Source organism: Aotus nancymaae, unplaced genomic scaffold (genome assembly GCF_030222135.1).
Source record: "Aotus nancymaae isolate 86718 unplaced genomic scaffold, 86718_ANA_hifiasm-v0.15.2.pri h1tg000006l, whole genome shotgun sequence".
Taxonomy (NCBI): Eukaryota; Metazoa; Chordata; class Mammalia; order Primates; family Aotidae; genus Aotus; species Aotus nancymaae.
Window position 1 is genome coordinate 80,330,560 of NW_026988417.1, and position 24,370 is coordinate 80,354,929.

General features: G+C 39.3%; 1 protein-coding gene across 2 annotated transcripts in view; it reads left to right on the forward strand.

Moving 5' to 3' along the window:
- Positions 1–1,720: 1,720 nt before the first annotated feature.
- NUDT9 (nudix hydrolase 9) overlaps positions 1,721–24,370 on the forward strand; it is a 45,265-nt gene continuing 22,615 nt past the window's right edge. Inside the window, exons 1-4 of one of the 2 annotated variants that reach the window (XM_064369039.1) lie at positions 1,721–1,963; positions 13,506–13,745; positions 16,572–16,667; positions 19,510–19,596. In XM_064369039.1, coding sequence (XP_064225109.1) covers positions 1,857–1,963; positions 13,506–13,745; positions 16,572–16,667; positions 19,510–19,596 — 530 coding nt within the window. In that variant the 5' untranslated portion in view covers positions 1,721–1,856. Of the gene's footprint in view, positions 1,964–13,329; positions 13,382–13,505; positions 13,746–16,571; positions 16,668–19,509; positions 19,597–24,370 lie in introns of those variants that run through there. The other variant, XM_064369040.1, reaches the window with a different exon arrangement.

Sequence of the window (24,370 nt, forward strand, 5' to 3'; positions counted from 1 at the left end):
CGGCTAAAGTAAATGCCTCAGCTTCTGAGGCACAACTAAGTTGACAGTGTAAAGGTCTGAACAGTCAATAACTGTCAAGAGTTCTGCAGTCTCCAGAACAATGGTTGTTAAAATTTGATTAATCTGGCTTTTAAGATGGTCAAAGTTTCATAATGTCAGTGGATCAAAACCACACCACAGAAACAGTGGATCAGGTAAGTAAAAGTCAAATATTTGCCCCATCAATAAGCTAATACATATAAATGAGGTAAGCCTGATTGCAAGCTGCTTTGGACAATTTGGTTTCCAACTTTCAGTTTGTCAGTTGGGCTAATTTTTGCCTCTCGAGTTTATTATCCAGTATCAAGGGTGTTGCCCTCTGTTCCTCCTCCAGTTGTGTGCCTATTTTCATAGCTTTTCTCGTCCACAAATTTCCAAGGGCCACACCTGGTCCTGGCAAAGCCTCGTGAATGAAATCCAGCAATTGCAGCAGACAACTTGGTTAATAAGACAAAAACAAAAACAAAAAACCAAGAAACGCTTCAAGATACATGGGCAGAGTCTTTGGGGTATCTCATCTTCCTGTAACCGGCCAAGGAGTTCACCTCGCCAGCTGCCTAGACTGGGCTGATTCAAGACACGGGAATTGCAATAGAGAAAGAGTAATTCACACAGAGCCGACTCTGCGGGAGACCGGAGTTGTTTTTTTTTGAGACAGAGTTTCGCTCTTGTTGCCCAGGCTGGAGTGCAGTGGTGCGAGATCTCGGCTCACTGCAACCTTCGCCTCCCGGGTTCAAGTGACTCTCCTGCCTCAGCCTCCCGAGCAGCTGGGATTACAGGCGCGCGCCACCTTGTCCAGCTAATTTTTGTCGTTTTAGTAGAGAAGAGGTTTCACCACTTTGGCCAGGCTGGTCTCGAACTCCTGACCTCAAGTGATCCCGCATCGGTCTCTCAAATCAGTCATAATTTTGCAAAGGCGGTTTCATTCTCTTAACCAAGTATTATGCAAAATATGGCTAAGACGCGTGGTTCCGCAACAACTTACTGCCTAAAAAAACGAGGGCAGGTTCAGGCGTGGAGGCTCCCACCTGTAATTTCAGCACTTTTGGATACCCAGGCCGTTGGATTGTTTGAGCTTGAGAGCTGGAGACCAACCTGGGCAACATGGCAAAAACCCATCTCTACAAAACATACAAAAATTAGCCAGGTATGGTGGGGTGTGCCTGTAGTCCGAGCTACTTGGGGGCTGAGACAGGAGAATCGCTTATACCCAGGAGGTTGAGGCTGAGGTGAGCTGAGATCGTGCCCCTGTACTCCAGCCTGGGCGACAGAACCAGGCTGGAGTCTCAAAAAACAAAACAAAATAAAAAACAAAAAAACAAAAAAACCCAACCCAGATCAACAAGTCTGTCTCAAACTCTTTTCCCATTTATTCCCCTTCCAATCCCTTGTGTGTTTCACTCTCCTGGGTGGTTCCCTTCCGCCCCAAGTACGCTTGCGCAGACTGGGAAGTCAGAGAAGAAAGGCACTACGAAGCTGGCAGCACACGACCTTTGCTTTGCGGCGCGGCCGTAAAGCGCCATTACGCAGCGTGGAAGTTGCGAGACCCCCGGTCGCTGTTCCCCCGGCAGCTAGCCCTGAGGGCGTCGGTATCACGTGCTGGTCTGGATTTTTCTCGAGCCAGTGGAGAAAGCAGGGGACTCTTATCGTGGGAGGGCTCTTGGTCTGTAATTTGTAGATAGACACAGCTACAACGGCAGCCAGGTCCTAGTGCCCACCAAATACCCGGGGCCGGGACTCGGGGCTGTGGGGTGGGGAGAAGGCGGAGGCCCCAGCTAAGAGCGACCTAGCTTTTCGAAGCCGCCCTCGGGGCGCTGATGGCCGGACGCGTCCTGGGAAAGGCTTTAGCCGCGGTGTCTCTCTCTGTGGCCTTGGCCTCTGTGACTGTCAGGTCTTCGGGCTGCCGCGGCATCGCGGCGTTCAGGTAGTCCACCCTCTTACTGCCGGCTCCTTTGCCCTAGACCTTGAGTTGGGGGTGGGAACCAGCTTTTTTGCGGCGAATTCTTTAGGCTTTGTTTTGCGTCCCGGATTTTTATAGCCATATGCAAGTTTTCAAAAAGGCTCTCAAATGTGTTATCTGCCTTTTGAGGAAAACGAGTGGCAGGGACACTTCTTGACCTCTGATATTGAAATTTGCCATCTTCTGTAAATTATTATTAGTATCACCAGAGAGTTGAAATAGCACTTGCTTGGGGTGGTGTTGTCCCGTGCCATTTTTTTAATGGTTGATACTTATTATTATTAGAATTAATACATGTACATAGTTAAAACAGCTTGAAAATGATGTAAAGTGAAAAGTAAAATCACTATTCCCCCCGCCCCCTTTCCAGGGTAGATAATATATTTATTGTATTTATTATCTATCTCTTTTTAAATTTGTCTACTGTGGATAAATTTAGGGATTTATGGTGTCTCACACTGCCCCCTGTTCACCCCGTCTCTAGTTTTTATTTTTAAGTTAGTAAACACAAGGTCCTAGGTGCAGCAGCCTTTTCCTTCTTATTTTATAGATATAAAAAGTATTTTGAATCTACAAAGATGACAATTAGAAAAAAATGATCTATTTCCTTAATTTATTTACTGTTGGTCAATTGTTCTGTGTCTTTTTGCTCCTGTTTGTTTCTGTTGCTTTTTCTCGAACATCTGATGGGCACTGATTATTTGTCTATATTTTGATTAATGTGAGTAATAGGCCTTGTTTTCTGTACACGGGTTGATCATTGACTTTTGCGTCTTCGTACCAGGTCGCCTAGATAGGAAGGTTTCAGTTGAGGGCATGTGAGCAGGTACCAGATAGATAGGCTGGGAACCTCCCTTTTGCTTCATGCTTTACAGTAGTGGTGGAACAGCTTCTCCACTGAGTATAGCTGTTTAACATTTCCTCAGTGTCAACGGTAAAATTATTAAGCCTAAGTTTCTGCTGGTGCTCTTTAATTTTTTTTATTTTTTAATGTTGTTTTGAGATGGAGTCTCACTGTGTCGCCCAGGCTGGAGTGCAGTAGGGCAATCTCGGCTCACTGCAACCTCCGCCTCCCGGGTTTACCTGGGTTTAAACAGTTCTCCTGCCTCAGCCTCCCGAGTAGCTGGGACTACAGGCGCATACCACCATGCCCGGCTAATTTTTGTATTTTTAGTAGAGAGGGGGTTTCACCATCTTGGTCAGGCTAGTCTTGAACTCCTGACCTGGTGATCCACCCGCCTCGGCCTCCCAAAGTGCGGAGTTTACAGGTGTGAGCCACTGTGCTCGGCCTGTGTACTCTTTAACACCAGTATTCATAGTAGGGGTCCTATCCCTTCATTTCTAAAAAACTTTGGACTTTATCTATCTTGGAGACAAACATAACTATTTTGGACGTTTTACTTGGAGAGTGGGGAGGGAGGAGGACTGAATAATTTCCGTGGTTACCGTCCCGCTGATCATTTATGAACTTTGGGCCTGCTGACTTCAAGCTTGAAACCAACTCAGCTTGTAGGAATAGCATCTCTCCCTCACCCTTTGGTGCATATTTGTAAATTTACTTTGTACTACTCTGGTTTGTAGGTCAATATTAAACCACTTTTCATCTTCCTGAAGTTGGTTAACATCTGACATTCCCTGGTGGCATTTATTCCTTCTCCTGCTATGGATTTTATTTCCTTTTATGTATCTTAATCTTCTTTCAGTGGGAATTGAGGAAGGAATACACGTATGTGCTCTCTGGAAGTGTCTAATGCTTTGTTAGATGCCAGCAGTACAACCTAAAGCTGCTTGACAGTTATTCTTCATTTTATAACTCTGGGAGCCCCAGATGAGGCAGGTATATCCGGAACCAGAGACTGTATTGGCTTGAAAGGAAAAGCCAACAGTCCACAAATGTGCTAAGTACCTGGTAACTAATACTGCAAAGCATCCTAGGATACACAGTTTATCCTAGGATGCTTTGCAGTATTAAGGGTTTCGGTGTGATGGCTCATGCCTGTAATCTCACCATTTTGGAAGGCCCAGGCAGGTGGATCACTTGAGGCCAGGAATTCGAGACCAACTTGGCCAATATGGTGAAACGCTGTCTGTACTAAAAATAGAAAACATTAGCTGGGCATGGTGGTGAGCACCTGTAATCCCAGTTGCTTGGGAGACTGACACAGGGAAATTGCTTGAACCTGGGAGGTGGAGGTTGCAATGAGCTGAGATGCCACTGCCCTCCAGTCTGGGTGTGTATCAAAAAAAAAAAAAAAGGGAATTTTACAGCCAGGCACACTGGCTAACACCTGTAATCCCAGTGCTTTGGGAGGCTGAGGTGGGAGGACTGTGTGAGACCAGGAGTTTGAGACCAGCCTGGGCAACTTAGCAAGACCCTTGTCTCTACAAAAAAAAAAAAAGAAAAAAAAAAAAAATATATATATATATATATTAGCTGGGCCTGGTGGCATGCGTGTGTAGGATCAGAGTAGGCTCAGAGACTAAGTGATCAGTAGTAGAAATGCTTGAGCTCAGGAGTTCAAGGCTGTAGTGAGCTGTGATCGCATCACTGCATTGCAGCCTGAGTGACAGAGTGAGACCCTATCTCTAGTGTTTTTTCTTTTTTTTTGTTTTTGAGACGGAGTCTCACTCTTGTCGCCCAGGCTGGAGTGCAGTGGCGTGATCTCTGCTCACTGCAACCTTTGCGTCCTGGATTCAAGCGATTCTCCTGCCTCAGCCTCCCAAGCAGCTGGGATTACAGGCACCTACCACCATGCCTGGCTGATTTTTATATTTTTAGTAGAGATGGGGTTTCACCATGTTGGCCAGGCTGGTTTCGAACTCCTGACCTCAGGAGATCTGTCCTGGGCCTCCCATAGTGCTGGGGATTACAGGTGTGAGCCACCCCGTGCCCGGCTGAGATGTCTCTTAAAAAAATTTTTTTTTACCAGTCTTTGATAATTTGGAAAAACCCAGAAAGTGATAGTTTTGCACTAGTTTTTGTGATTACTAGAAGGTTTCAAGTGTTCATTTTCTTTTTTTCTTTATCTGCCACCTAGGCTGGCTGGAGTTTAGTGGTGTGATCATGACTCACTGCAGTCTCAACCTCCTGGGCTGAAACGATTGCCCCAGATTGAGTATCTGGGACTACTGGTGCACACTCCCGTGCTTAGCTAATTAAAAAAAAATTTTTTTTTTTTTGTAGAGATGGGTCTCTCTATGTTGCCCAGACTGTTGTCAAACTGTTGGGCTCAAGTGATCCTCCTGCCTTGACGGATTATAGTGAGACATTGCTCCCAGTCCTCAAATGTACGTTTTTAGAAGAAAGGTAGTATATTACAAAGATGTAGTGAATGCTTTTACATAGCACAACGTACAAATTTAACAGAAGGATCAATTGGTGACATGTGCATAGAATATTGTTTTATTCCTGTGAATACATAAAACATATGAATGAACTAAAAATGAAATAGAGATAGTAGAGCATAGCGTTAAGAGCCTGAAATTCTAAGCCAGCTTGCCTAGGTTTTGATCCTGATTTCTACTCTCAATTGTGTGACCTTGGTAAACTTATTCACTTTTTGGGCATTAATGTTCTTATTTCTTAAAAAAAAAAAAAAAAAAAAAAAAATGGACAATATGGCCTTTTGTGGAGGCTCACACCTGTAGTCTCAGCACTTTGGAAATCCAAGGCAGGAAGATCGCTTGAGCCCAGGAGTTCGAGACCAGCCTGGGCAGCGTATAGTGAGACCCCCATCTCTACAAAAAAAAAAAAAATTGGGAGTCTCTGAGCCTACCTGATTTACCAGACCACTCCCTCACCAAAAAAGCAAAAAAACTAAACGAAAAAAGCAAAAACAAAAAGTTATCCAGGTGTGATAGCACATGCCTGTAGTCCCAGCTACTCGAGATGCTGAGGCAGGAGGATTGCGTGAGCCTGGGAGGTGGAGGTTGCAGTGAGCCATCATTGTACCAATGCATGCTAGCCTGGGTAACAGAGTGAGGCCCTGTTTTTCAAAAAAAAGGTTAAAAGAAAAAAGATAATAGTACCTGAACTCAGTTGTGAGGATCACGTGAGTTAATGTATTATAGTGCTTAGAGCAGTGTCTTGCACGTAGAATCCCTGTATACATTTATCTTTGATTATGACAATATGATTGTTGCAGATTTTCTTTATTTCAAAGCACCATGTCAGTATTGCATTTTTTAAAGTTTGCCAGTCTTAATTGTTTTTGTCTTGTAAATGAACTTACCAGCTACTTAGATCTCATTTGCTAGGCCAAATATGTTTCTTGTACTTGTTCAATAATACAGTACAGAGGTCTAGGCTGTATATGTGTATATTACAAGTATTCTTGTACCTGCACACAGATGTTTTTAGCAGTTTTCATAACTGCCAAAACTTGGAAGCAACCAGGATGTTCTGCAGTAGGTGAATGGATAAATAAGCTGTGGTACATCCAGACAATGGGATATTATTTAGTGATAAGAAGAAATGAGCTATCAAGCCACGAAAAGACATGGAGGAATCTTAAATGCATATTATTAACTGAAGGAAAGGCTGTATGATTCCAACTATATGGCATTCTTGAAGGCAGAGCGGTAGAGACAGTAAAAAGAACAGGTGTTGGAGATGGGGAGGGAGGGATGAATTGGGGTAGCACAGAAGACTTAAAAATAGTCATTTTTAGAGCAGTTTTTAAGTTCACACCAAAATTGAGTTAAAGATAGAGATTTCCTGTATATCTCCTACCTGCACCCTTGAGTAGCCTCCCTCATTGTCAAAATGCCAGCAGAGCCATAGGTTTGTTACAATTAAACCTACATTGAGATGTCACCCAAAGTACTGTAGTTTAGATCAGGGTTTACTCTTGGTCTTGTACTTTATGGTTTGGACAAATGTATAATGACATGTATCGACCCTTATAGAATCATACACGTAAAATTCACTGCCTTTATGGTAGTGAAACTTGGGTATGATACCTAATGGTAGGTACATATGTATACTGTATACACTGAAGAGGGACCAGGAGGAAGTTTAGTAGGCAGTTCTGAGTCAGGTTAAGAAATTTAATTAAAAAGAAAAAATTTCTTAGTTTTTTTAATGAGTCAGGATCTCACTGTGTTGCCCAGGCTGGAGTACAGTGGCATGATCATGGTTCACTGCAGCCTTGACCTCCTGGACTCAGGTGATCCTCCCACCTCAGCTTCCTGAGTAGCAGCAACTACAGGCACATGCTACCATGCCTGTCCAACTTTTAAAATTTTTTGTAGAGATAAGGGTCTCCTGTCTCACCTAGGCTGGTCTTGAACTCCTGGCTTTAAACAATCCTCTCAAAGTGTTGGGATTACAGACGTGAGCCACCATGCCCCACTGAGAAGTTTCTTTTTATATACATATAATTATGTAATTTGCCCTAATTACATAAATTTGATCAGTTGTACCTCACTTTATTTGATGTGTTTGGGTAGTCTTTTTCCTTCTTTTTTTTCCTTGTTTCCTTTTTCTTCTGTTTTTCTTATCCTTTTAAAAAATTTGTTTTTCCTTCTTATTCTTTTTTTCTTATCCTTTCTTGCCACTCCCTTTCCTTTTCTCCTTTTTTCTCTTCCCCTCTCCTCCCCATCTTTGCCACTCTCCTTCCTCTTTCCCCCATTATCCCCTTTTTCTTCTCTCTTCTCCCTTTCCCCCTCTCCTCTTCTCCCTTTCCCCCTCCCTTTCCTTTTTGTTCTTCTTTTCTTTTCCCTCTTCCTGTTTGCTTTTACTTCTATTCACATCAGCGCCTTATTTCCTAGCCCATGTTAAGAACCTGATTATGTGGATCCTTCTATGTATGCTTATGCAATAGTATAGAGATTTGTGGTAAGCAGAATAATGGCCCCCAAGTATGTCCACATCCTAATAACTGGAACCTGTGTATATGTTGCCTTACATAGCAAAAGAGAATGCAGATGTGATTAAGGCTAAAGACTTTGAGATGGGGAGAGCATCCTGGAAGGTGCTCCTGATTTAATTGAGAGTGCTTAAAAAATGACCTGGCTGTGATCAGACAGAGATATGACTACTAATAAATGGTCAGAGAGAGATTCTATGTTACTGGCTTTGAAGATGATGGAAGGGGGCCATGAGCCACGGAATGCAGATGGGAATGGGATTCCCTCTAGAAGCTGGGAAAGGAAGGGGAATGGATTTTTCTCTTGAGCCTCCAGAAGGAATGCAGCCCTGCTGATACATTGTCTTTAGCCCAGTGAGACCCCTGTTGGACTTCTAACCTAAAAAACTGTAGTCACCGAATTTGTGGTGATTTGTTATGGCTTCAGTAGCAAACACAAATGCATTATATACATGCACTGAAATGTATGTACTTATTTATTTTTCATGTCATTGCTTTATAAAAATGGTACCATATAGCACTTTGCTGAATTTTTTTTCAGCAATACCTTATGAAAATACAAATTGTTGGCCGGGCGCGGTGGCTCAAGCCTGTAATCCCAGCACTTTGGGAGGCCGAGGCGGGTGGATCACGAGGTCAAGAGATCGAGACCATCCTGGTCAACACGGTGAAACCCCGTCTCTACTAATACAAAAAAAAAATTAGCTGGGCACGGTGGCGCGTGCCTGTAATCCCAGCTACTCAGGAGGCTGAGGCAGGAGAATTGCCTGAACCCAGGAGGCGGAGATTGCGGTGAGCCGAGATCGCGCCATTGCGCTCCAGCCTGGGTATCAAGAGCGAAACTCCGTCTCAAAAAAAAAAAAAAAAAAAAAAAGAAAAAGAAAATACAAATTGTTTGATGTCACTATTTTTATTAGCGAGTAAATTTCTCCACATCCTTGCCAATACTTATTTTCTGTATTTTTTTTTATAGTGGTCATTCTGATGGGTCTGAGGCAAGTACCTCATTGTAGTTTTGACTTGTATTTTTCTAATAATTAGTGCTATTAAGCATCTTTTCATGTGCCTATTGGCCTTTTGTATATCTTTGGAGAAATGTCTGTTGAAGTCCTTTGCCCATTTTTTAATGGGGTTGTTTTATTGTTGTTGTGTTGTAGGAGTTCTTTCTATATTCTGAATGAAACCAATCCCTTATCAGACATGTGATTCCCAAGTATCTTCTCCTATGTCATGGGTTGCCTTCTCACTTTTGTCCGTGTCTTTTGATACACAGAAGTTTTTCATCTTGATGTAGGCCAACTTATCAATTTTTTTCTCTTGTTGCTTGTACTTTTGGTGTCATATCAAGAAAAAATCATTGCCAAATCCAGTGTCATGAAGTTTTGTCAGCATGTGTTCCTCTAAGATTTTGATCATTTTAGGTCTTACGTTTAGGTCTTTGATCCATTTTTAGTTAATGTTTTTATATGGTGTAAGGTAAGGATCAAACTTCTTACTACTTTTGCATGTGAATATCCAATTTTCCCAGCACCATTTGTTGAAAAGACTTCCCTTTCCCTCTTGAAATGGTCTTGGTACCTTTGACAGAAATTATTGTGGGGATTTATTTCTGGGTTCTACTTCTATTCCACTAGTCTATATGTCTGTCTGTCTTTATGCCAGTATCTCAGTGTTGTGATTACTATAGCTGTGTAGTAAGTGTGAGACCTTGAACTTTGTATTTCCCTTTCAAGATTGTCTTGGCTATTTGGGGTTCCTTGAGATTCCATATGAATTTTAAGGTAGAGTTTTCTGTTTCTGGAAAAAAAATCGGGATTTTGGCAGAGATTGCACTGAATCTGTAGATAACTTTGAGTAGTATTGACACCTTAACAATATTTTCTTCTAGTCAATGAACACAGCATGTCTTTTTATTTACTGGTGTCTTTAATTTTGTTTAGCAATATTTTGCAGTGTTCAGTGGCTAAGAGTTTTTCTTTCTTGATTAAGTTTATTCCTAAGTATTTTATTCTTTTTGTTGCTATTGTAAGTAGAATTGTTTTCTTAATATTCCTTTTGGATTGTTAATTGTTAGTGTTTTGTTTTGTTTTTTTGAGATGGAGTCTCTATCTTGGCTCACTGCAACCTCCGCCTCCTCGGTTCAAGCGATTCTCTCGCCTCAGCTTCTCAAGTAGCTGGGATTACAGGTGTGCACCACCATGCCCGGCTAATTTTTGTATTTTTAGTAGAGATAGGGTTTCTCCATGTTGTCCAGGCTAGTCTTGAACTGTTGAACTCAGCTGCTTGCCTCTGTCTTCCAAAGTGCTGGGATTACAGGCGTTAGCCACCATGCCCAGCCTGTTACTGTTTTTTAGCGTAACCATTTTTGTGTGTTGATTTCATATCCTGCAACTTTGTTGAATTCATTTATTCTAACAGTTTTTTCATGAGTTATTTTGGGTTTTCTACATAAAATATCATGTGACTTGTAAATACAGGTTGAGTATCCCTTATCTGAAATGCTTGGGACCAGAGTGTTTTGGATTTCAGGTTTTGGAGTATTCACATACACATGATGAGATATCTTGGAGATGCGACCCAAGTCTAAATACAAAATTCATTTATGTTTCATATATACTTTATGCAGGTAGCCTGAAGATAATTTTATACATTATTTTAAACTTGTGTCTGAAACAGTTTTGGTTGTGACCCATGAGATCAGGTGTGGAGTTTTCTATCTGGGGCATCATATCAGCACTCAAAAAATTTTTGATTTTGGATTTTTGGATTAGGGATGCTTAACCTGTAGAGACAGTTTTACTTCTTTTTTTCCAATTTGGATGTCTTTTCCTTTATGTACTTTCCTAATTGCTCTGGCTAGAAGTTCCAGTATTATGTTGAATAAAGGTGGTGAAAGTGAACATCCTTGTCTTGTTCCTGATCTTAGAGAAAAAATTTTCAGTCTTTCACCTTCACACAATTAACTGTGGGCTTTTCATATATGGCCTTTATTATGTTGAGAATTTCCTTCTGTTCCTAGTTTGTTGAATGTTTTTAAATTATGAAAAAGTGTTGAATTTTGTTAGATAATTTTCTGCATCAATCAAGAGGATTTTTAAAAAAATTTTGTTAATGTGGTACATTATGTTGATTGATTTTCGTTATGTGGAACCATCATTGCATTCCCGGAATGTGTCCCTTGGTCATGGTATGTAATCCTTTAAATGTGCTGTTGAATTCTGTTTGTTATTACTTTGTTGGGGATTTTTACATCAGTATTAATCAAGGGTACTTGTTTGTAGTTTTCTTACAGTGTCTTCGTTGAGCTTTAGTATCAGGATAATGCTGTCCTCACAGATTGAGGTTGGAAGTGTTTACTCCCTCTTCAGGTTTTTGGAAGAGTTGAAGGAATATTGGTGTTGATTCTTCTTTAAATGTTTGGTAGAGTTTACCAGTAAAGCCATCTAGTCCTGGGTTTTTCTTTGTTGGGAGTAAATAGATACTTTTTTAAAAAAGTCACCTTTTAAAATTATTTATACAACCCCATTCAAACTTTACTACCTATCCTGCAATGTTTATATTTTCCTTTATGGTTCATCAGCCCATCCAGGATCATTGATTACTTCTAATTGTCATGTCTTTTTAGTCTTCATCTGTCTGGAAGAGTTCCTGCACCTTTCTCTATCTTTCATGACCTTACAATTTAGAGAGTACAGACCTTTATTCTTTTTTTTTTTTTTTGAGATGGAGTTTCGCTCTTGTTGCCCAGGCTGGACTGCAATGGCACGATCTCGGCTCACGGCAACCTCCACGTCCTAGATTCAAGCATTTCTCCTGCCTCAGCCTCCTGAGTAGCTGGGATTACAGGCATACTAAAACTCTGTCTTTTTAGTAGAGATGAGAGGTTTCTCCACGTTGGTCAGGCTGGTATTGAACTCCTGACCTCAGGTGATCCGCCTGCCTCAGCCTCCCAAAGTGCTGGGATTACAGATGTGAGCCACTGTGCCCGGCCCTAGACCTTTATTCTGTAAGATGTCTCTTAACCTGGGTCTGTCCTATGTTTCCTAATGTCCAGATTCGTGTCATATATTTTTGGCAGAAATACCTCAGAAATGATTGTTGTATACTTCTCACTCTATGAGATTAGGAGGCAAATGCTGTTAACTTATTCCACAACCTTGTTCAAGTGGATATTTGCAATCATTTGTCTTAAGAAGAGCAAATTGACTGGTACTGTGAGAGCAGGAGAAAGAAACTATCATAATCTTACGACATTCTCAGAATCTCCTTTAGATGTCCTAGTTTAAGGTCATCAAGAATTTATATTTTTATTTTAACAATAATGAGAAGCCATTTAACTTTGGGCAAGAAGAGATATCAAAAATGTTTGTATATCCTGTGTGGTTAGGGTGAAGATTGGTGGTCTTCTTTTGCATATGCTATCCAATTATTTCATGCCTGTATATTTTATTTAAATTTTGCTCTAAAGTTTACAGTTTGTATATTCACCATGGTCTACCTTCAAGTAATATTACATTAGTTCATATTCAGTGTAGGAATTTTTCGATTGTTAATTTCTATTTTCCCATATTTCCTTTGCACCATATTTGCCATACGTTTTACATGTATGTTAGACTATAGGTGATTTTTAAAAAATGTATTCCTTCACATAGACTTAAACAGTTTTCTTTTACACTTTTTTTTTTTTTTTTTTTTTGAGATGGAGTTTCTCTCTCTGTCCCCCAGGCTGGAGTGCTGGAGTGCAGTGGCATAATCTCAGCTCACTGTAACCTTTGCCTCCTGGGTTCAAGCAGTTCTCCTGCCCTAGCCTCCTCAGTAGCTGATATTACAGATGCGCACCACCACACCTGGCTAATTTTTGCATTTTTAGTAGAGGCGGGGTTTCACCATGTTTGGCAAGCTGGTCTCAAGCTCCTGACCTCAAGTGATCTGCTTGCGTTGGCCTCCCAAAGTGCTGGGATTACAGGTGTGAGCCACCGTGCCCAACTTATATTTGTTTTTATGGTTTGAGTTTTCATAACAAACTTCCTCTTCCACAACAGATAACAGACTAGTAAGCTTGTGTCCTTTTTTCCTCGTGTGAAATAAATTCAGTGAGTGGGTTCCAACTAACAAGATTTAGCTATATGTTAAAAAAATTTATATTTGAAAATAATGTCTCATAAATGTTGGACCTTTAGACTAATGTGTATCATATTTGAATTTTCTGACTCTTAAAGATTTTTGAGATTGGAAAGTATGTTTTTGGGTCTTTGAATTCATTTTTTTTTTTTTTTTTTGAGATGGAGTTTTCACTCTTGTTGCCTAGGTTGGAATGCAGTGGTGTGATCTCAACCCACTGCAACCTCTTCCGTCCCAGGTTCAAACAATTACCCTGCCTCAGCCTCCCAGGTAGCTGGGATTATAGGCATATGCCACCATGCCTGGCTAATTTTGTATTTTTTTTTTTTTTTTTTTTAGAGACGGGGTTTCACCATATTGGTCAGGCTGGTCTTGAGCTCCCTAACCTCAGGTAATCCACCCACCTCAGCCTCTGAAAGTGCTGGGATTACAGAAGTAAGCCACCGTATCTGGCCTAGGTTCTTTAATTAATATATTTTTGGTATGAATGTAACCAAATTCTTTTTCTCCCCCAGAAACTCATTTTCATCTTGTTGGTTTCATCTTAATACCAACATCATGTCTGGTTCTAATGGTTCCAAAGAGAATTCCCACAACAAGGCTCGGACGTCTCCTTACCCAGGTTCAAAAGTTGAACGAAGCCAGGTTCCTAATGAGAAAGTGGGCTGGGTTGTTGAGTGGCAAGACTATAACCCAGTGGAATACACTGCAGTCTCTGTCTTGGCTGGACCTAGGTGGGCAGATCCTCAAATCAGGTGAGCAAATAAGACAGCATTAGCTGGGAATAAGACTTTTAGAGAAGGTAATGGTTTTATATCTGAAAATAATTTTAATCTATGCTTAACTGTGTTATAATTCAGTTTCCACATTTGCTTGAATTCTTGCCAAAGATAAACAGTTCATATTTTTTTTTTTTTTTTTTTTTTTTTGAGACAGGAGTCTTGCTCTGTCACCAGGCTGGAGTACAGTGGTGCAATCTCAGCTCACTGCATGCAACCTCTGCCTCCCAGGTTCAAGCGATTCTCCTGCCTCAGCCTCCTGAGTGGCTGGGACTACAAGTGGCCACCACCACACCCAGATAACTCTTTTTGTAGTTTTAGTAGAGTTGGGGTTTCACCATGTTGGTCAGGATGGTCTTGCTCTCTTGACCTCATGATCTGCCCTCCTTGGCCTCCCAAAGTGTTGGGATTACAGGCAAGAGCCACTGCACCCTGCCCTTTTGGGGGTTTTATGAGAATACTTCCAAATAGTTAAATCTGTTTTGATTTGAAATAACATAACAAATAGCATCAGCTATGTGTTATGAAATATCAGCTGGTGCTATCATATTTGTTTTGAAATAACAGCTGTTGGTATTTGTTTTCATGTGGTCTGTTTGAGTTATCAGTAGAACATCCTTTGTGATTATTTTCCAACATAACTAGACTTGTGAAAATATTTTTCAGAACATTTTCCAGGTTACTAAGAACAGGAGGTTGATAAACCAGTGTGAAAAAATAGAAAAGGGATGGATAAAGGGGAGGAGGGGAGAATGAGAGAGAAACGGCTCTCACCAAATTCATAGAAGTGCCACATTAACATTTTATGTTTATGTTTTTTTTGTTCCTTTTGTTCCTTTTCTTTTCTTTCTTTCTTTCTTTTTTTTTTTTTTTTGAGATAATGTCTTACTCTGTAACCCAGGGTAGAGTGATCATAGCTCACTGCAGCCTTCATCTCCTGGGCTCAAGTGATACTCCCACTTCAGCCTCACAAGCAACTGGGACTACAGGCATGTGCTACCATGCCTGGCTAACTTTTAAATTTTTAGCAGAGATGAATTCTCACTGTATTGGCCAGTCTGGTCTTGAACTCCTGAGCTCAAGTTATCGTTCTGCCTTGGCCTCCCAAAGTGCTGGGATTACGGGTGTGAGCCAGCATGCCTGGTGATTTTTTTTTTAAAGGGTGAATCTCTAGAATCCCAAAGGCATTGCAACTCTGGTTTTACAATTTCATGGTTTTTTAATCATTTAATTCTTTTTATTTGCATGTTAGCTGGCAGATTGATTAGAAGTCTTAAGAAAATGTATGGATCATTCAAATTGGACATTATTCCCCAACAGACCACAGATATTTCTTTGCTCACTCACTGGAATTAAAGCTAGAAAAAAGTGAAACCTGTGTCAGAACTGCCCATGAACTATTTAGTGCTTCATAACTCTTTATTCACTGTCAGTGCAATTATGGCAGGGATTTTATAGTGGTAAGGAAAGTAGATTAGTTCTATCTGTTAAAAATTTTTTTTGTTGTTCCGGACACGGTGGCTCATGCCTGTAATCCCAGCAATTTGGGAGGCCGAGGCAGGCAGATCACTTGAAGTCTGGAGTTTGAGACCATCCTGACCAACTTGGTGAAACCCTGTATCTATCAAAAATATAAAAAAGTAGCTGCGTATGGTGGCATGTGCCTATAATCCTAGCTGCTCGGCAGACTAAGGCAGGAGATTTGCTTGATCCTGGGTGGTGGAGGTTGCAGTGAGCTGAGATCATGTCATTGCACTCCAACCTGGGCTACAGAATGAGACGCCATCTCAAAAGAAAGAAAAAAAAAAAGAAATAAAATATGTAAATAAAAGATAAAAATTTTTTGTTATGGCATGATATAAATGTAGTAAAGTGTACATTTCTTACATGTGAAGGTGTGCAGCTTAGTAAAATTTTACATTTATATAGCTCTGTAACCAACACCCAGATCAAGATGTAGAACATTTCCAGCATAGTATGTCTGTTTTTAATTTACATTGTATTTATTATGTAGTTTGTGGGGCAAATTCACTGCTTCATGGGTTTACTCTGATAAAAATATTAATCAGTGTGCGTTTGAAGAAATTTAAATTATTTTGAAATAGTAGAAACATCATCAAAAGTAATCTTATCTTGCAATCTTATTTTTGGAATAGTTTTCATAATGTGCCCATGAACAATTCCTTCTTGCTAATAGACCTTTTTGTAGCATGTGGTAGGAGCTCCAGTGCTTCTGCTGGTAGTCCCTCTCAGAGGGGTTAATAAGTTTAATAATAATATATGTGTTTGTAATGTATGGTGTTTTGGTTAAAACTTTTTTTTCCCTTAAAAATTATTTTGAAGGGGCTGGGCATGGTGGCTCATGCCTGTAATCCTAGGACTTGGGAGGCTGAGGCGGGCTGATCATGAGGTCAAGAGATTGAGACCATCCTGGCCAACGTGGTGAAACTCTGTCTATACTACAGATACAAAAGTTAGCTGGGCATGGTGGTGCATGCCTGTAGTCCCAGCTACTTGGGAGGCTGAGGCAGAAGAATCACTTGAACCCGGAAGGCGGAGGTTGCAGTGAGCCGAGATTGTGCCGCTGCACTCCAACCTGGCAACAGAACGAGACTCCGTTTCAAAAAAAAATAATTGTTTTGAAGGAATAAGATGGATTTGTGGGGAAGAAAAAAAACAAAAAATGTGACCCTTAGAAATTAATTGTTTTACGAATACTTATGGATAACAGATTGATTTGCATTATTAAGCTGTTGGTAGTTTTGAATTATTTCTTATTTTACATTGGTATTCTCATTACAGTGAAAGTAATTTTTCTCCCAAGTTTAACGAAAAGGATGGACATGTTGAGAGAAAGAGCCAGAATGGCCTGTATGAGATTGAAAATGGAAGACCGAGGTAGGTACTGGTAGTAAAGAGTCTTACAATAACGAGTCACCAACAAGTAGAAAAGATAGTTCATGTCTATCAAATCCTTGTATGTGCCAGATGTTGTAAAGATTTATTTATATATTTAATGTAATTAAATGTGCACAATAACCCTGTTGGTGGATATTTTTAATTCAATTTTACAGATAAGGAAAGAGTATAAGCAATTTGTATACAGCTAGTAAATGGCAGAGGCAGCATTTGAATGCATCTTTTTGTAATTCTTTCTTGAAAATAGAAATAATTAATGAATATACTAACAGAAAGGATTGAAAATTGTTCAGCAGATATTTATTAAATGGTATAGTATCTTAAAGTAAGAATTTATCCAAACATGTAAGAGTAAAAATAAAGATAACCCAATAATTTAACATCAAGGGTCTTTCTACACTTTTTAAAAAATGCTTTTTCTGTACAACTCAAAAATTATCCGTTTTTCTTAAGAAGACATTATAAAAGTGTATTAGTCTGTTCTTACACTGCTATGAAGACGTACCCAAGACTGAGCAATTTATGAGGGAAAAAGGTTTAATTGACTTACAGTTTTGCATGGCTGGAGAGGCCTCAGGAAACTTATGATCATGGCGGAGGCAAGAGAGAAACAAAGGTACATCTTACATAGCAGCAGATGACAGAGAGTGAACAAGTGAAGGGGGAAGAGCCCCTTATAAAACCATCAGATTGCCTGGGCTCGGTGGCTTACACCTGTAATCCCAGCACTTTTGGAGGCTCAGGTGGGTGGATCACCTGAGGTCAGGAGTTCGAGGCCAGCCTGGTCAACATGGTGAGACTCTGTCTCTACTAAAAATACAAAAATTAGCTGGGTGTGGTGGTGGGTGCCTGTAATTTTAGCTACTTGGGAGGCTGAGGCAGGAGAATCGCTTGAACCTGGGAGGCAGAGGTTGCAGTGAGCCAAGATTGTGCCATTGCACTCCAGCCTGGGCAACAGAGCGAGACTCCATCTCAAAAAACAAAAAAACCCATCAGATCTCATGAGAACTTACTCGCTATCACGAGAACAGCATGGGGAAACCACCCCCATGATCCAATCACCTCCCACCAGATTCTGCCCTCAATTTATGAGAATTGCAATTTGAGGTGAGATTTGAGTGGGGACACAGAGGCAAACCATATTAAAAAGTTAGAAGAAATATAAAAATTAGCATGTACCAAATAAACCAAAGAAGTATCACAGATTTGAAAGCATGGTTATCACCTTACAAAAAGATTGCACTTTGTGTTCTTGGTTCCTCTAAGACAAAGAAATGGTAGTACTCCTCTCATCGCACCCTGGTCCTTCAGTTTTGCTGAGTTCTTTCTTTGGTCTAACTTATTCCCCTTCCTATGTTACTGTGTCTTTTTAAGTCAAATTCTCCTTGCATTTGACTTACTCCTTAGGTCGTTTTATGAATACAATTATAAAAAGATAAAATATATGAAAATATAGATAAGATATATAGATGGAAATCCAAGATAGATTGTTCTTTTAATCAAGTCTCTTTGACTGATAGAAACTAACTTTAGCTTGCCTGAGCAAAAGTAAAATTTACTTGAAGGCTATAGGAGTGTCTCAAGGAGCTCGAAACAAAAATGCAGCTAACTTTAGAAAAGACGGAATTCAAAATCCATCACGACTCTCTGCCTCATCTATGCTTTCCTCTTTATTGTTGACTTATTACTCTCTCTTTGCAAATAACCACAGTGCTTTTCAGGCTATAATATAGTCTATGTGTCCATTCCAGTTTCTCGTTTACGAGTTACAGTCTTGGTTATCTATAAAAACTAACATTCTGTCTCTTAGTGTTGACTTTGATCACTTGTGTTCAGGGATATGTGGTTACATGGAATAAAATATGGTTGCCGGCCACTCTACCCCTCCTTCTGTGAATTAGAAAAGAATTATTGTCAGTGGGGGCAGGTGTCTTGTCTTTTCTTTCTGTTGCTATTTGCATGTCTTGCTGAAATATTTCTGAGTCTAGTACAAAAACAATATCAGAATTCATTCAGTTTTAATAACAGTCACTGGGAAGAAAGAATCAAAAGAGATGGCAAAAAAGGAAATTTTGGCAAGTTGTTTATTTACTTTCATAGAATAGGAGGGCCAAAGATGCAGAGTCATTAAGTAGAATTACATGTTAGAACATTTTAGTAGTACGTAATGAAAGTTGAACAATTAAAGAATATTTACTGAAATAAAATGACACAGGCATGAGTCTTGCTAGGTTTATCTCACAAATTTTTAACACTGGATTGTGGCATCAGGATATATAGTTGGCATTTTTATAAAATTGTATTTTAGTATACTTGAAATCTATGAAATAGTAATACTAATACTAATACCTGTTATATGGTATAAAATATATATTATTGATAATAAAAATCCAAAAATTGAGGAAAAATGTACTTAATGCAACAGAAAAAACTTTAATGGGAAGGGTTGTAGGATAGTAGAGTAGGAAATGAGAATGGTGAGAAAGTGAAGAGAGATGTGGGTTTTCCAAAGAATCCAGTAAGGTTCTAGTTTGAATTTAGGCGGATAGGTAAAAACTGAAACAAATCATTACATTGTAGAACCACTTCGGGTATGAGAACTACTTTCTGGATCACGTTTAAAGCTTAGCACATGCACAAAAGAAAAATTAAATAGGAGTGTAATGAAATACATGATTTCAGCACTGGATATGTGATAGTACTGTTGGATTTGTGAGGACATATTAGTTCTGTCTTACTGCTTGTATCCCCATCCTTTGGGTTTTATCAAATCAGGTTAAAAAGATGGACACATTGATTTTATGCTTTTTTGTTTTCCCAGAAATCCTGCGGGACGGACTGGATTGGTTGGCCGGGGGCTTTTGGGGCGATGGGGCCCAAATCATGCTGCAGATCCCATTATAACCAGGTAAGAGCCAAAACATACATATATATCAGTAGCAAAGAGCTAAGTGATAGGAAAAATGTAGACTGTAGCTAATGTGTGTATATGTGTATACCTGTGTGTGTATACATATGTATGTATGTGTGTTTGTATATATATGCATATATACAGTCATGTATTGCTTAACAGTGAGAACACGTTCTGAGAAATGCATCGTTAGGTGATTTTCTTGTTGTGTGAACATCAGAGAGTATATTTACATAAACCTAGATTGTGTAGGTACAATTATATAAGTAGTGTACACCTATGCTGTATGCTATAGCCTATTGCTCTTAGGCTACAAACCTGTACAGCATGTTACTGTACTGAATACTGTAGGCAACTGTAACACAATTCTAAGTGTTTGTATCTCTAATATAGGAAAAGTAGATAAAAATATGATATAAAAGATAAAAACCATACACCTGTTTTGGGCACTTAACCTGCATGGAGCTTGTAGGACTGGAAGTTGATCTAGGTGAGTCAGAGTGAGTGGTGAGTGAGCATGAAAGCCTGAGACATTACTGTCCAGTATTGCAGACTTTATAAACACTGCATACTTAGGCTACACCAAATTTATACAAAATATTTTTCTTTTAATAATAAACTGACCTTAGCTTACTGTAACTTTTTTACTTTTTAAACTTAAAAATTTTTAAGACCTTTTGACTTTTTTATAACACTTAGCTTAAAACACACATTGTGGAATTGCACAAAATAGTTTTTTGTTATATCCTTATTCTGTGAGCTTTTTTAAATTAAACATTTTTAAGTTTTTATTAAAAACTAAGACACAAATATACATATTAGCCTAGGCCTACACAAGATCAGGATCATCAATATCCCTGTTTTCCACTTCCACATCTTGTCCCACTGGAAAGTTGTCAGGGGCATTAGTACGCATGGAGCTGTCATCTCCTCTGATAATAATGCCTTCCTCTTGAATACCTCCTGAAGGACCTGCCTGAAGCTGTTTTACAGTTAACTTTTTTTTTAATAAGTAGAAGGAATATACTTTAAAATAATGATAAAAAGTATGGTATAGAAAATACGTAAGCCAGTAACATAGTCACTTATTATCAAGTATTATGTACTGTATATAATTGTACTTATGACTGGCAGTGCAGTAGGTTTGTTTACATTAGCATCACCACAAGCATGTGAGTAATGCATTGGGTTAGGATGTTAACAATGGCTATGCCATCACTAGGTGATAGGAATGTTTCAGCTCCATCATAATCTTATGGGACCACCATTGCATATGTGATCTGTTATTAACCAAAACATCATTATATATGGCACATGACTAGACACACACGCCCGCACATGTATATATACATAAATATACATGCAGATGTTTATATAATTTTTATTTTTAAGGGACTTTATTTAAAATGATAGTGATGTGATCTAAGTATAAGGCTGTACTTATATGAGTAGGTTAGGCATTATGTAAAGAAGGTTAATTCTGTTTGTGCATCTATTTATTGAACATCTATTTGTTCTCAGTGTTTAGTAGGCACTTTAGAGGATATAAAAAAATCTCTAAGAATCCTAAGTTGGTTCTCTGTCACTGAAGAGCTATGGCTTTATTTGCAAGATGGAAAATACGAAGTAAGAAAACATGTTAAATATGATCAAGTAATATGGGTGATTCAGGATGCTTTAGAAGATTAGAAGATTGAATGTGAGGCGTGACTGTGGTAAACTAGAGCACCCAAGAAAGGCAGCATAAAGCAGGTTGATTTGCGCCCAACTTGAACCTTGGGTAGGGAGACAGCAGGAAGCCTAAGGAAAGGGGCTCTAGTAATACCTGAGTAATGACTAGCTTGGTTGAAAAAGAATATTCTTGTAGGAGAGTAATGGGTGAAAAATGAAACTTAAAATTAATTTTTATGCAGTTTTATTGTGGAGAAATTTTTTTTTGAGACAGACTTTCACTTTTATTGTTCAAGCCAGAGTGCAATGGTACAATTTTGGCTTACTGCAATTGCCACCTCCCGGGTTCAAGCGATTCTCCTGCCTCAGCCTCCTAAGTAGCTGGGATTACAGGTGCCTGCCACCATGCCCAGCTAATTTTTTAAAAATATTTTTAGTAGAAACGGGATTTCACCTTGTTAGCCATGCTGGTCTCAAGCTGCTGACCTCAGATGATCTGCCCACCTCGGCCTCCCAAAGTGTTGGGATTGCAGGCATAAGGCACTGGGCCCTGCCTAGGGTGGAGAATTTTAAATGCCGAAGTTAGGAGTATAGACTAGAGCTATTGAAAGTTTCAGAACAGGGGAGATGCATTCTCTTCCCAAGGCAGACCTATCTGGTAAGCCAAATCATATTCAGGTCTTTTGGTGAGCATGAATCAGGATTAAGCAGGTCAGTGAATCTAATGTTTAGATGGATTTAGCGATCTCTACAGGAATCATCTTTCTAATGTATCTGAAATACTGTCATATTTGTCATCCTCTTAATTTTTAATTTTTTACTTTTAGAATTTCTTCATTGACCATCTCTCTCCTCACATGGAATTGTCACTTTCTTTCTTTAAATAATGCAAATATCCTCTATTGTTACTTTTTTGGTTTTGATATTTTGGGGGCCTTTCTTCAAGGAGACTGTTTTTCTTTGGTTTGAGATATAATAATGATTTGATAGTTTAACTCTAGAAGGCAGCTTTTTTTTTTTTTTTCCAAGTTACTGGAAGAGGCACCCATACTCACCTGGTCTTATTTTCTTACTTGATTTCCCTGCCAAAAAGGATCTTTATCCAACCCCACATTTTATCTTCGCTCCATCCATCCATCCATCCACTTATTTACCCATCCACCTACCTACTTACTTAACTACTGATCAACCTACCTATCCATCCACATACCTTTTGAACCTTTGTGGTTTAAATGAGATGGAAAGAGTTAATTAAAAAAATATATTACTGGCAGTGTTAGTTTCTGATTTTGGTGAAGCTGGCCCAAACCAGGAAGGTATGAAACGTTTGAAACAGGAATGTAATGCTAGTAAGGGACAAGAAGCAGAAAAGGGAAGCCAGAGACTTGAAAGTTAGACTCTATTTAGCTTGTCTTTATCTATGGTGGACCAAATAGTGGCTGGGAGTAGACATGGTGATTGTGTGTCAAGTTGTTTTGAAATGGTAGACTTTTTGAGCTGAACTCTAATGGCTTAGAGATGGTCCAAGGCTATAAGAGAGCCCACAGGTGGCAGAGTCTAGCTTTCAGCTGTACTCTTAGGTTGATGTTCTTTGTTATCTCAATAATGCAATAATTTATAATAATTAATAATGCATTAATTAATAAATTGATGAGTTCCTCTAAATAGATGAGAGGCAGCAGAAATGATAGAGAGAAGAATGAAAGATGTTGAAGAAAGAGTCAAACCTTAGAAGAATTGTTGAAAGTATTCTACTTTTAGACTAGTCTATTATAGGGATCTTGTCAATGCTATCATTAGTTTTTCTGTTTCTCACAAAAGCCCCTCCAAGTAGGTATTGATATATCTGTCTTGAGGATTTAAAAATAGAGACTAACTGGGGTTAAGTGACTTGCCTAAATGTTGTAGATCTGACTTTTGAATGAGGAGTAAGTGGCTTTAAATATTGTGCTTTTTCTATTACACCACTAGTGAGTAATCCTAAGAATCACCCAGGCACTTTCAGAACAAAGATTCCACCCGCCTTTCTTTCAAGTATGCACTTCATGTTCAAAATAGCATTGTTTAGGATGAATCTCCAGGGCAAGTGTCAAAATTTCAGATTCCCAGGTATCTCTCCTAGAGATTGTCTAGGTATAATTATTAAAAGTTTCAGAGCCTTTAGAGTCAAAATGAGTTGGGAAGTGTGAATATATTATTGTGAATAAATTCATGTCAAATAATTGATGATAGTATCATTTTCTGTTCACTTTTGGTTAAAGACAGGAAGGTGTATACTATTAGAACTGGGGAGGGAATAGTAATAGGGTGTAGAAATATCATTGATATTCAGTAAATGTTCACTAGGTTCATCAAGTAAAATGATATATTAGTTCTGTTAGAACAAGAAATTTTGTTTTAAAATTGGTGATAATGTATTTACTAATAAATAGCATAGCAAGAAACTACTCTGTTTAAAATCCATACATGTGTCCCTTCAGAGTAAAATCTGAGAACATACGCAAGCTGTTCATCATCTCTCTGGTCCTGTTCATCATCTTTCTGATCCTGCCTTCTCAGCAGCATCTCTCTCTCTCTCTCTCTTTTTTTTTTTTTCTTGAGGTGTGGTCTCCTTATGTTATCCTGGCTGGTCTCCAACTCCTAAGCTCAAGCAATCCTCCCACCTCAGCCTCCCAAAGTGCTAGGATTACAGGCAGGAACCATCACACCTGGCCAGCATCTCTCTATTCTGTTTCTCATCCTTGTTCTATAGCCACAGCTGGCTGGCTGGCTGAAGAGCAGTGGCTGTATTGAGTCTTTGTTTTCCCAGCTCCTTTCATGTGATACGTAGTAGGTGCTACTAAATGTCTATGAGTGAACAGAGCCATCATTTGCCTTCTTATCCTTACTCTTATCTAATTAGTATAAACATTCTGCTTGTTCAGTTTAAGTCGATAGTATAGTAATTAAGAACACAGATTCTGGCTGGGGCGGTGGCTCATGCCTGTACTCAGTAGTCACATGTGGCAAATGACTACCTTATTAAAAAGAACAGATATAGAACTTTTGTGTGTGTGTGACAGGGTCTTGCTATGTTCCCCAGGCTGGTCTTGAACTCCTG